The sequence below is a fragment of the Lepidothrix coronata genome, unplaced genomic scaffold (assembly GCF_001604755.1).
Source record: "Lepidothrix coronata isolate B3197 unplaced genomic scaffold, Lepidothrix_coronata-1.0 Scaffold224, whole genome shotgun sequence".
In the NCBI taxonomy this organism is placed as follows: Eukaryota; Metazoa; Chordata; class Aves; order Passeriformes; family Pipridae; genus Lepidothrix; species Lepidothrix coronata.
This window is the reverse complement of record NW_016690404.1, coordinates 965,279-977,535: the sequence shown is the minus strand read 5'-3', so window position 1 is coordinate 977,535 and position 12,257 is coordinate 965,279. Positions and strand designations below refer to the sequence as shown.

At 37.5% G+C, this 12,257-nt stretch overlaps 1 protein-coding gene across 4 annotated transcripts in view; it reads left to right on the top strand.

Moving 5' to 3' along the window:
• Positions 1–12,257, top strand: part of CTNNA2 (catenin alpha 2) — a 342,296-nt gene that overhangs the window by 300,013 nt on the left and 30,026 nt on the right. For all 4 annotated transcript variants that reach the window (XM_017833919.1, XM_017833922.1, XM_017833921.1 and 1 more), the window contains exons 8-10: positions 4,284–4,397; positions 7,752–7,933; positions 10,764–10,869. In XM_017833919.1, coding sequence (XP_017689408.1) covers positions 4,284–4,397; positions 7,752–7,933; positions 10,764–10,869 — 402 coding nt within the window. The remainder of the gene's footprint in view (positions 1–4,283; positions 4,398–7,751; positions 7,934–10,763; positions 10,870–12,257) is intronic.

The window sequence follows — 12,257 nt, the reverse complement described above, 5'->3', positions numbered from 1 at the left end:
AGGTTCTTCACCCAGAGGGTGGTCAGGTACTGGAACAGGCTCCCCAGGGAAGTGACCATGGCCCCAAGGCTGACAGAGTTCAGGAAGCATTTGGAAAATGCTCTCAGGCACATGATGGGATTTTTTGGGGGCCTGTCTCGTGCAGAGCCAGGAGTTGAACTCGATGATCCTTGTGGATCCAACTCAGGATGTTCTATTTTACAATTCTATGATTAACTGCATTTCTGTTCTGTCTTTAAGGGACTTTCAGTCCATGAGAGAAGACTACAATGAGTCTGAATGAAAATGGAATGAGGGCAGTGTGGGGTCCTTAACTCCAGACTGTTTGGGTGTATTAATGCCCTTCCACTCTTCCACACTTGTCAGTACAGGTTTAGCCATCATCACCTGTGGGGCAGCCACTGTGGAGAAACCCAAAGTGCTGCAACTTTTCAGGTCCTCTGGAAAACTAGATCTGATGCAGAATCCCATCATCTTTTGAAACAGCCTATCTCCAAAGGGTGTTATGGGGTCCACTGTCTGCATTGATTGCCTGCTACTTCTCAGACCGAATTTGAAGTGTTAGGTTTTCCTGTAAATCATTAAACAGCCAAAGACCTGCAGTGAGAGAGGTTCTCTGACTTAGGCACTCAGGTACTGCTTGCACCTGAATCACTCAGGCTTCAACTGTACCAAAACAAATGTACAGAAGAGTGTGGAGTTGGATATAAAAGCATATTATAAGGTCTACTTTTTTTTTTTTTCTCCTTATCTTTTAGGATTAAAGGGCATTTTTGTGGTAAAAAATGGGGGAGTATCTTTTCATCTTTTCAGTCTTTCCTCTCATTACAAGGTTAGCTTGACTTGGTGTTCACGGTGTTGAAATTCTTATAATTGCATCTTACAATTTCTAAGTGCATACAGCAGTGTAGCATAGTGGGGTTTCTATCTTCATCAAGTATATTTGAGCTGGTGAAATATGAAACAAATAGCACTTATCTGCATATATATGCCATTTTATGACTTATACTTGTATAATTCACATTCTTATACAGCAGTCACAAAAGAAAAAAAAATAGTGATGGAAGGTATTTTGTTTACAGCAAGCACTTTACTCTCACAGTCAGAGAGATATTTAAACAAAATATTCCAGTGCCTGGAAGTTGAAAGTCACCATATTCATATTAGAAATAAAACATGCATCTTAAAAGAGAAAGTATGTATTTACTGGGTGATTTATCTGGGATTGTGAAAGAATATTCTTCACTAGAAGAATTCATCTGAGTTAGATGAATGAAGAATATGCTCTTTGTGTAGTAGAGATACTCTATTTGAAAAAGAAGTTGTCCTGGGAAGTCTTATGGCCTGTACTACAAACCAGACAGACTAAAAATGATAAAAATGGCCCAGTTTTCTGCTGAAATCAGTCAGCTCATAAAATCTATTAGTTTTGAAAATTACTGTAGCTTCTCCTGCCACTGGCAGTTGTCAGTTTTGTTTGGAAACAAGTGTCAAATCCATATTTCCTACATTTATGTGACCATAAGTCCATGTGTCTGCAAGATGGATCCAGTCCTTCCATCCTCCAAATCAGATAAACTGAGTTTCAGACTCTGCTGTCACAGAAACTAGGTTTTAAATACCAAGGTCCTGTTAGTTGTACACAAAAATTAGAGTTGTTATGGTATTTTTAGAAGGCCCTGCTAAGAGTAGAAGTCTTTAAGTCAAGGAACTTCAATATTTCTTTTTATACCTTTGTGTCTAAACAAAAGGGAGATTCTATTCTATGTGGGCTGCATGTCCAAGAGATCAGCTAAAACAAAGGAATGGTGCAAGGGTGAAAAGCATGAAGATGTTTGAAATGGCATCAGACAGACTCCAGTCCTTCCCCTCAATGAAAAATGTAGCTATCTGGGGAGGAAAACAAGGATGTTAAATTCACCAGACTTAAAAACCTAAAGAGAATGAAATGAATCTGAAAGATCATTTTGAATTAGATCTCACATGTACAGAGGAGAAAATGGAGATGTAATGTGCTTGGAGTGTATTAGTTGCATTACTGGTCCTTTTGGTTTACACTACATTTTCTCCAAGTTCAACACCTATACCCATTAAATTTCAGTCTTTGAAAGACCACAAATGTTAATGTTAGGAGTGTCAAACAACAACAGCAATACGTTTTTTTCTGAATCTTTCTTTAAGAGTAAATCCTTGAATAGAATTTTCAGAATAGTTTTGCTTTTTAAAGGGACATCCTCATGGATGTCCTTACTGGTTACAGTGTTGAGATGTGTATTTTGAATGTTACACCCTTACTTTACTGAAGTCTGACTATGAAAGCCTGGGACCGGACTGCACTTTATTTTTTATATTCTTATTTATAAAAGTGGAGACAGAAGAAACTAAGAGGAGGATATTTGGGGGTGAAAGGATACAGGTGTTACAATGACCAGTGAAACTGGGTAGTTGAATGGACTTGGAGGATGGGTCAGAGCCAGCTGGTTTATGAAGAAGGGGTTGAAGCTCTCCACCCTATTCCTTTTTTTCACAGGAAAGTGCAGGCAGAGCCCTATGACAGAAAATACTCTCTTTGCTCAGGGAGTTGTATGATTCTCTTTGTAGCTTGTTTGTTTGTGGCAGATTTTAAGGTCACACCCTGCCCTCAGGCAGCTGAGCAGAGAAAATAAAGTGATTAAAGGTGATTGGAAAACAAGACCATTGGTCATTTTAATGATGGGTACCAATCTTTCTGTTTTTCCTGTGACAGTAGAGAAAAGGTAAATTCATTTCTCATCTAAACTTCTCGTGCTGTCTGTCCTGTTACACACGCTGTTTGTACATGTCTCTCTTCAGCGACGCAGCCTGAGTTCCATTACCACACTGTCACACTTGGTTACTTCTTCCTCCAGCACTCAGCATCAAAACACATATTTAATTCATACTCTTCAAGCCAAATGAAGATGGCTGTGTTTTACTCTCCCCATCATGTGCACTTCACCATGCAGCTCCAAACAGTGATGTGCACTTCACGTTGGAAGCCAGGCTGGAATATAAACACCGCCAAAAGACTTCTCCACGTTATGTTAGAGGGTTTGGAGCGGTTCCTAGTGACTGAGCATCTTCAAGGCAGAGCTGTAATGACAACTGGCAATGGTTAGCACCTCTGCTAAAAAGCTTGACGTTGCCTCCAAGCATGGAATGCCAGCATGGATGATTTCTTCTGTAATGGCCTTCGAGGTTGACACTGGGGGCACACGGGGGTATCCAGTAAGGTGATACAGTTACTGTGACCTTCTTCTTCTATCATCATTATCGTGTATTGCACCTACAGAAGTTACTCGTGGCCAGACTGTTGTCCTAGAGGCTATTCAGTCACAAAATGGAATATGATCTTCTTTCTAAAGACTCTTTTTTTGCATCATCTATAATAAATATAGTACTAAATAGTGATTTTATTTACACTGTCTCTCTGTATATACCTAAGGAAATTCTCCTAATTTTTTGCTAGAAGATGAAAAAGCCCAAATAAACATATCCATCAGTTATTTTTTTTCCTCCCTCCCTCTGAAATTTTAAAAAAGCTGAAGCCTGCATATATGTAACTAGATTTAACCAATCTGCTTAGAGACCCTCACACCATTTGTAGCACCAGCAATGGAGATAACATGATTTCAGTCAGGGGATGAGTCAAATTCCAAAGCCCTGTATCTGAAAAGAACCATGTGAGTTAACAAGATAACACAGGTTATAAACTTCATATTTATTTGAAAACCAGTTGACATCATTTACAATTTCTTTTAATGGGAAATCTCTTATTTGTTTTGATAAATTTTTCTTCCAGGATGTCAGTTGCTTTTTCCCAGATATTTACTTTCTCTTTTGAAGATTACATGTAGCTTCCAGTAATGTAATAGTATTAGTGTCCATTTATATAAGAAATAACATTATTTTGAAATACAGCATTCTGGTTGTTAGTGTTTCCAAAGGATATTTGTTCCTGGAACTGCATTCATCATGTTAACAGAGTTAAGAGAAATTGCAGTAAGAAAAGTTGTGGCAAGGTAATGACAAATGTTATTTGTAAAGAAAACTAGAGCTGAAACAACTTAATTTTTAAGACAATTCAATTTCAGTTCCTGACTGCTTGGGCAGACAAGTTCATTTAAAAGGGAAACAGAACAGCATTTCCTGGGCAAGGGATCGATGAAATAAGAGCTTACTGTGCATAGGACTTTGTCTGTATTCTTTCTAAGCTTGTCATCTCCTCTCTTTGGCCTTCTCTCCCTGTGTCTCTCTCTCTCTAGACCCCTGAAGAGCTGGAGGATGATTCAGACTTCGAGCAGGAAGATTATGACGTTCGCAGCCGAACAAGTGTACAGACTGAGGATGACCAGCTTATTGCTGGCCAGAGTGCCAGGGTGAGTGTAAACCCCACATAAAACATTAGTGTCTGTATAGCCACCAATAAAAAGCTGTGCCTCAGAAAGCAAAGGCAGTGATTTCCAATCTTCAGGGTCATTTAAGAAAGGACAGAACCAACCTGACCCAAGTGTTGAAAGTTCGTGTCGCACCTACTGGAGTAACACTGACTTCACTGAATGATCTTCCTGAGGCTTTCATGATGCCTTGTATCAGCTGTTTGCTCCAGCTACTGCTGTAAGAGGAGGCTTTGCAGGTTTGGAATGTGCTGAAGGCCGTGGGAGTAGTCAGCAAATTAAAAAAAAATAAAAAAATCCCATCAGGGCACCATGTGCCGTATCCAGAGAAATCTTACATTAGTCATGTTTCCCAGTGTGCAAACCTGTCAAGAAGATCTGTTTAAGCTACCGAGTAGTCCCTGTAATTTAATTGTAATTGAAGACATTTGCTACTGAGTCAATGTAATTTTGCCAGGGTAATTACATCATGATAAACTCCAGTCATTGTGATTTGCGACCTCAGCTTGTGCACGGGGATTGCAAGTGAAGCTGATGAGTGCTTCAGGGGTCACAGGTGCTGGGAAAGTGAAGTTTGTTAACACTCAGGAATATTCCTGTTAACACTCAGGATTATGCCACCCTCTGATGAATGTTTACTTCATACTGAATCGGCTGCTCATATCACATTATTAAAAAACCCATCAGAATATAATTGGAGGGGAAAATGACATCGTGAAAATATATTTGACTGGAAAGAGAGTTTAAAAAATAAGTCTTAAACATTTTCCAGCAGAGAACCAGTGGGGAACTGGGAGTTACCTGAATGATTTTCATGGTTGTTTCACACAAGTCTGTGGTTTCTTCTGATGTGTCCTCACACACTTAAACAAACACTAGAAAAAGCTGGTAGCTGGAATGGGGATTTCTTACCTTGGATTCTGGAAGAGGATTTTTAGGGCTGAGAACCTAAAGATCAAAAGGCAATGATGCTTTGAAAAATCAATTCAGAGCAGCAGGACAGAGGAGTTTTTAGCTGCTCTAGGACTCGGAGTATGTTGGAACTTAGCATAAAGATTTTACACCCTGAAAAGAAACAGAAGAGTTACACAAATCTAAAAGAAGCTTACTTAAAAGTATGGGAGAAATGTGAGACATGGAGCCAAGTGTAATGGGCAGAGATTTCTTTTTGTCTTAAATTAATTTCCATTAATATTGAACACAGATGGTAAATAAATCATACCATGTATCAGAAAAGCTGGATTTCTATCACTAAATCACAAGGACATAATACATATATTCATTTTGATCTACAAGAAGAGAGATGGATTGTAGATCCTATCCCAGAGAGCTGGGTGACCAGGAACTGACAGTGAAAACCATGCAGTACCAAGAATTTCAAAATGATACCTGGATACCTCTCTGTGAGAAGGATGACAGAACTGTGTTCTGGAGGGAGATGACTATCTTTTGTGATTTTTATATTTTAAAGAGCATAAAGTGCTTTCTGTTATATTCAAAGACTTGACAAGTAAGTTTCAGGTACAGCAGAATTGAGGTATGGTACAGAGTATTCTATCAAATTTCATAGTCTTTTCCATTTTTTTGGTTACATTTAGGACTAGTAGCATATCATCCTTTCTTGATCTGAAAACCAAAGTAAAGACTGCAGTAATTTTTTTACTAAGAATTGAGTTCACCTAGGGACTTAGGAGCCTAAATTCTACTACATTTATTACAGTTATTATTATTGCTGCACTTAAAACCTTCTGCTTTGATCAGCTTCAAACACTGTATAAACATAATACATTATAAGGACAGTTCCTGAATAACATAGGTTGCAATATGTCAGAGGAAGCAACAAATGACAAAAACCTAAAAGGAAAACATGCTAAGCAGAAGCTGCCCATTCCACACTCTGCAGTGACTCATTGAAATGATTCTGCTAAGTGGAATAGTATCTTATTTGAACCGTTTCTGCAGAAAATATTCAAAACATTTTTATTTGTGGAATGTAATGGATTTGTTTAATATGCTTACTCCATAAAGCTGTTAGTATTTCAGTAGAAAGGCTTGTGTTGGCCTTCAGTGGAAACAAAACTGGAATGAATGAGTTGCATTTGCTGTAGGATATGGCTGCTTTGAAAGCACCTCACCAGCTGGAACAGAAATATTAAAACACTGGATACCAGTTTAAAGCATGTGCAGGTGAAGCTGCCACCAAAAGAAACTGCAGGCAAGACATTCGGATCCACTTCCCAAATTTTACCGCTCCTATCATGTTCTCTTCAGTTAATTCATCAGTTCTAGGGTTTTATGTGTATTTTATCTATTTATTTATTGGCTTAACTTACACAGCATTTTTCTGTGGAAGGACTTTTATTCTAACATTTGAAACTGCTGAGTTACATTGATAAGGCCTAATTAAAACTCGTGTTGAATTTTAATTTGATTAACTTGCAAATTTCTCATTTTCTGATCTGTTTATAACCCTTTTTCATTTCAGTTTTGGAAAAGGTCAATTATGAACTTTTAAAAGCCAAGAGCATTTTAAGAATATGTAGAAAAAAAGACTTCAGCTGATTGAAAGTGACATAAACAAGAAAAAAATGTAATGACACTTAAATATGTGTCACACCCTATTAAATACATAATGTGGTCTTCAGAACCCCTAAAGCCAAATAGTGAGTCAACTTGGAAATCATTATTGGAAGTGTCCATTTGATCTTCAAAAGTAATTATTATAATTTTTTAGGGGTTTTTTGATTTTGTTTTTTTATTGGAGAGGGCAGGGAACTTTCTGCTTTCTTGATATTGAGGCAGATTAGTACCAACCTGTGTAGTCATGGCTAACCTGTGTAGTGCCTTTTTGCATATCGTCCAAGAGACAGAACACTAAATATCATTAAAAGACATGTTTGTTACAATTCACTGTAAATGTATTATCTTGCATGTCATAGCTTATTTTAGTGTTGGGTTAATCAGAAACTTGGATTTCTGACAGAGAGTGAGACTAGGGGAGACACTGGCAATTCAGCCTGCCTTTTCCCATAAATGTCCTTCATTTTATTCTTCCTGGAAGTTAAGATTTAATAGGAATTTAATCCTCCTGTATCAACTGGTGAATAATCTGTATGTCATATAATTTTTACCATCTTGAAGGTGCAAGAAGAGCTATAAACATGCTGTGGATTTGGCTTTGCCTGTCCTAACAGAAATCAAATGCTTGCTGGATTTTGCTTGGCATCTTCAATTCCCATGAAAAGCAACTGAAGCTGTGCTTGCCATTTGGACCACTGGAAATGTCAGGTTTCTGGCTTCCTTTTTTCGTGCCCAACTTCTGTTTTTTTTCTCCAGGCTATCATGGCTCAGCTTCCCCAGGAGGAGAAGGCTAAGATTGCTGAGCAGGTAGAGATATTCCACCAAGAGAAGAGCAAACTGGATGCAGAGGTGGCAAAGTGGGATGACAGTGGTAATGACATCATTGTGCTGGCAAAGCAGATGTGCATGATCATGATGGAAATGACAGACTTCACTAGGTAAGGACAAAATAACCTGCACTGAGGAGTCCACATATGCCACATCTTTCCTTTTCTGTTCAGTTTGTAGCCTGTTGAGATGATTTACTGCGTTTTTGGAGATGCAAAGCCAAGTAACACACATCACATACGGTGGGATGTGTTGTTTAGTTCTCTACGCACAACAGCTCTGGATATTTCTCCAAACAGGATTAATCACATGAAGTTTTTTGTCCTGTTTGTGAATCTCTTTTATTTGCAGATCATCTTGAATTTCAGCAGCAAAGTTAGTCTGTGACCTTACAGACACTCGGCTGACATTTCGTTTAGTACCCATCTAAATGCATGCGCCCCTCTGAACTTTCAACATTTCACTGCAATTTGTGTCAATCAAAAATAATGGCAAAACTATTTATAGAATTTTGATCACAGAACTTCTTTCAAAAAAAAAATTCCAAATGAAATGAAACTGTTTTGATCTAATATGTCGTGGGAGTCTGTTAGTAATGATTTTTTTTTTTTTTGCTTTCATTTCTTTTCTCTATTGATATCTTGTTCTTCTCTAATTGGAAAGCATCAAAAGGCCATTCATTAATAGCATAAAGTAAAAAGAATGATTTTGTTAAACTGTAGTCATAGTGTTAAACACACCAGGGACAACATTTTACAAGATTCTTTGAATTACAAATCATCATAATAAATTAAATTTTGTTCGGTGTTTATTTTTAATGGGAGTTCAGACATTTCAATGGTATCTGCCAAAATGTGATTGCCCAAATCTGGGCAAAAATCTTCATGTTTTCCTTTAGAATTAAAATAAAACATCCATTTATTCATCTCACTGTGTTCCACAGAGAAGCTAGAGGTGTTCCAGGCCAAGTTGGATGGGTCTTGGAGCAACCTGGTCTAGTGGAAGATGTCCCTGCCCATGGCAGGGGGTTGGAACAGGATGATCTTTAAGGTTCCTTCCAACCCAAATCTTTCTGTGATTCTATGATTTCTTAATCTCCAGCTGATCACATGCCTTGTGTCTGAAACCTTCAAATCACGTCAGAGGAGCCAGTCTCTGCATTTACAACCTGGAGTTCACACATACCTGATAGACAGAGAGAGAGAGAGAGGGAAGGAGTGTGTATAAATAACATTAATTTTCAAATAACTTGAGTATTTGCGTAGGTAGTTAATTGATAATAGGCAACAGCAAACATTTTTATCCATTTTAAATTTAATTATGCCTATAGAAAGTTTGCTTGCTTTAAAAGATTACTACTATACTTGCTCCAAGCCGTCATTCTCTCCACTTACTTGTTTTCCTCTCAGTTTGTGCTTTTACAGCTGTTCTTTTTGCAGTAGATTCACCACCCCTGGATACCAAATGTCAGGGTAGAACCTCCTGTGAAGGGTGATATTTTACAGAATTCTGAATTACTTATGTATTTGTATTGCCTTGGGACTCTGATCCTTCTGACCAAAAAAAACCAGTATGAAAAACTGCCCAAACAGTGTTTCATGGAAGGAAGAAATGATGTTCTAAAGACACAGCCCAGAATATGAACATTTCATGCAACCTCCTGGACAACCTTTGATACACAGATCATGGAATTGAAAATTTTGTAATTACATTTCCCAGCATCAAAAGAACAGAACTAATATGAGAATGAGAGAAAACTACTGTCACATTTGAAGTAAATAAAAAAAAAATCAAAGTGCACCTCTGTCAGCATCAGATTCAATAACAGCTTGTTTAATATATTCCATTAAAACAGAACAAAGCCTATCACACTTTTCTGGTTGACTGTAACCTCAGCAGTGTTAAAATAGAATAATTTTTCAAATCCATGGTTTGTGACAGCAAGATCTGCTCATGTAATTAATGCAGAAACATAAGAGGTCACCAAGAAGGACTTTTGCTGCAGTTTAAGTTCACCAGAAGTGGGATACTTTTATTTCATTATCTGTTTAAGGTGGAAATGGAAGTATGGAAAGAAGATTAAAGTGGAAATATGTTTTAGCATGTTATTCTTGGCATTATAGATTGTGAAAAAAAGGAAAAATAATACAATGTTATGCTTAGAAAAAAATTCCTTCTACTTCATTTTTTTTAAAAAAATTGCCTGATCATAGTATGATTTTCCAAATTAAAAAAAAAAAAAGAAAATAAGCTCACTTCCAACTGAGCCATTCTCAGGATCAGCAGCAATTTGATTAGTACAAACAGGATTGAAGTTTTGAGTGTGAAACAAACTCAGAAAAGTCTGTGGTGACATTTTAATTTTTGTCTTAATGCACTTTGGTTACTTTATAGACTAAAACGAGAGTTTCGTACATCATCTTAAAAATACAGTGAAAGATCAGTCTTAAAGCTAATTATACATGTTTTAAGTGTAATATTTAAATGTAATATAAGGATTATGCTTCACATGTCTTTATTTTCCAGCGGAAAAAAACCTACTAAAAAAAAGCTTTCTAAAATGTGACATTCTTGCCCTAGACATGATAGGCTTAACATTTAGCACCGGCTTGGGAATCGCATAATTTTTGAATAGTTGTGTATTCCAGAAAGAGCATTGGCTTAATGAGCACTTAAAAATGCATATACTTTTAAGTACAGCTCATGTGCTTGAAGGCACCATCACACTAAATTGCTGGTGAGGCATTTTGTAAGGGAGAGGAAATGCAGCAGACCGATTTCTTAATCAAGCTGTACTATAAAGTAGTTAAAAGGTGAGATTCTAATAAATTAAGAAGTCATTCGTGTTGCTATTTTAAAATCAAGCACTAAACAGGGTCACTAAAACTGTTGCCTCTCATGATTTATTTAGGTTGTGCGTAATTGTCTTGTATTTCACAGAGGCAAAGGCCCCCTGAAGAACACATCAGATGTCATTAATGCAGCCAAGAAGATTGCAGAGGCAGGATCGAGGATGGACAAATTGGCACGGGCAGTAGCTGATCAGGTAACCACAAAAATGAGCAGAAATGCGATGTAACCTCTATAGATGAGGTTGCCTTTTGCAGGAAGGGGTTATCTTTACTTGGCAGAGAATCACCTGCTGGAAGTCACCACCTGGACTCTGATCTACCCATCGAATAGAAGTTTTTCTGTACCTATCAGTTGGGTTTTGCAGTAAAGGAAAGTCACAAACAAGTCTCTCTAAAGCTCAGAAATGCTTGACTTGTTCCACCTCATTGCTGGGCCCAGATGTTGTGTTAGAATTAGACTGATAGAGACTCATTTAGGTTGGAAAAGACCTCTAAGATCATCGAGTCCAAAATTTATTTGCTGTTATGGAAGCAGTAGAGACTCAGATGCTCCATTACCTTTGCCATATGCCTTGGAATCCTCACCTTCTTTTCAGCTCAGTCTTTCAGCAACTTCCCTTGATATGGCACATTTCTTCTTCAATGTTCCTTGACTCCCAGTTTCCTGCTTGGCATCAGGCTATTGTGGGTATTTTACCTTAACAGGCCCCTGGTCCCTGTTCTGTGTCCTCACTCCCAGTACCAAACTCTTATCACAACTGGAAAGATGAACTCACTAGATATATAATTTTTCATATTGGATTCCATCTGGATCCATCTGGAGAGTGAGAGGAAGCAGCATACTAAAAGTCAAGAGCCAAATTTCAAATCCAGGTCCTAGGTAGTTAATTTTAGATTTGGGCAAATTAAATTTGACTGTTTTTTTCACTTGTAAACTTCCAGTAGCTCCTTTCCTCTCGTTATCATCAGGAGAAAATCCACTGGAAGTGGGAACCAATAACTTCCTTGCTTCTAATCTTTCTCTTCATGATGTCTTTTTCTTCTCCAAGAAAGAATGTAATAGTGTGTAACATACCCTGCCATGGAATAGGAGCTAAAATGGCAAAAAACCTGAAGCTGCCCATTTTTCTACAACCTTGGAAATTTTGGGTTTAGAGTTTCTTCGTTATCAGCAGGCATTTTCTCCTGTAGTTAACCCATTCCAATCCTTCAAAAGTAGCATCTGTTCATTTTAGCACAAGAAAGAAGAAATCCATCTGTCAGCTGATGAAATTCCTAGTCTGAAGTATTTGCAGATGTGGAATATTTTAAAGAAAGAAACACAAAGAGACTTTTTATGCTTAGAGTGCATTGGCTTGAGTCACATTTTAAATTTCAGAGGACTGTAACACTTTAATAATAAACAGTGAAAGCACTTTGAGAATGAATTATTTGTTTTAATGCTTGCACTTTAATGATATTTCACAGAACTTTGGAGACCCTCATGCAATATAAACTTTTTATGGACAGTTGCATTTTTAATTATTGTTCCAATGAGAGAGCTCTTACATTTTTTCACTCCAAGGTGCTGATGTATAAAACC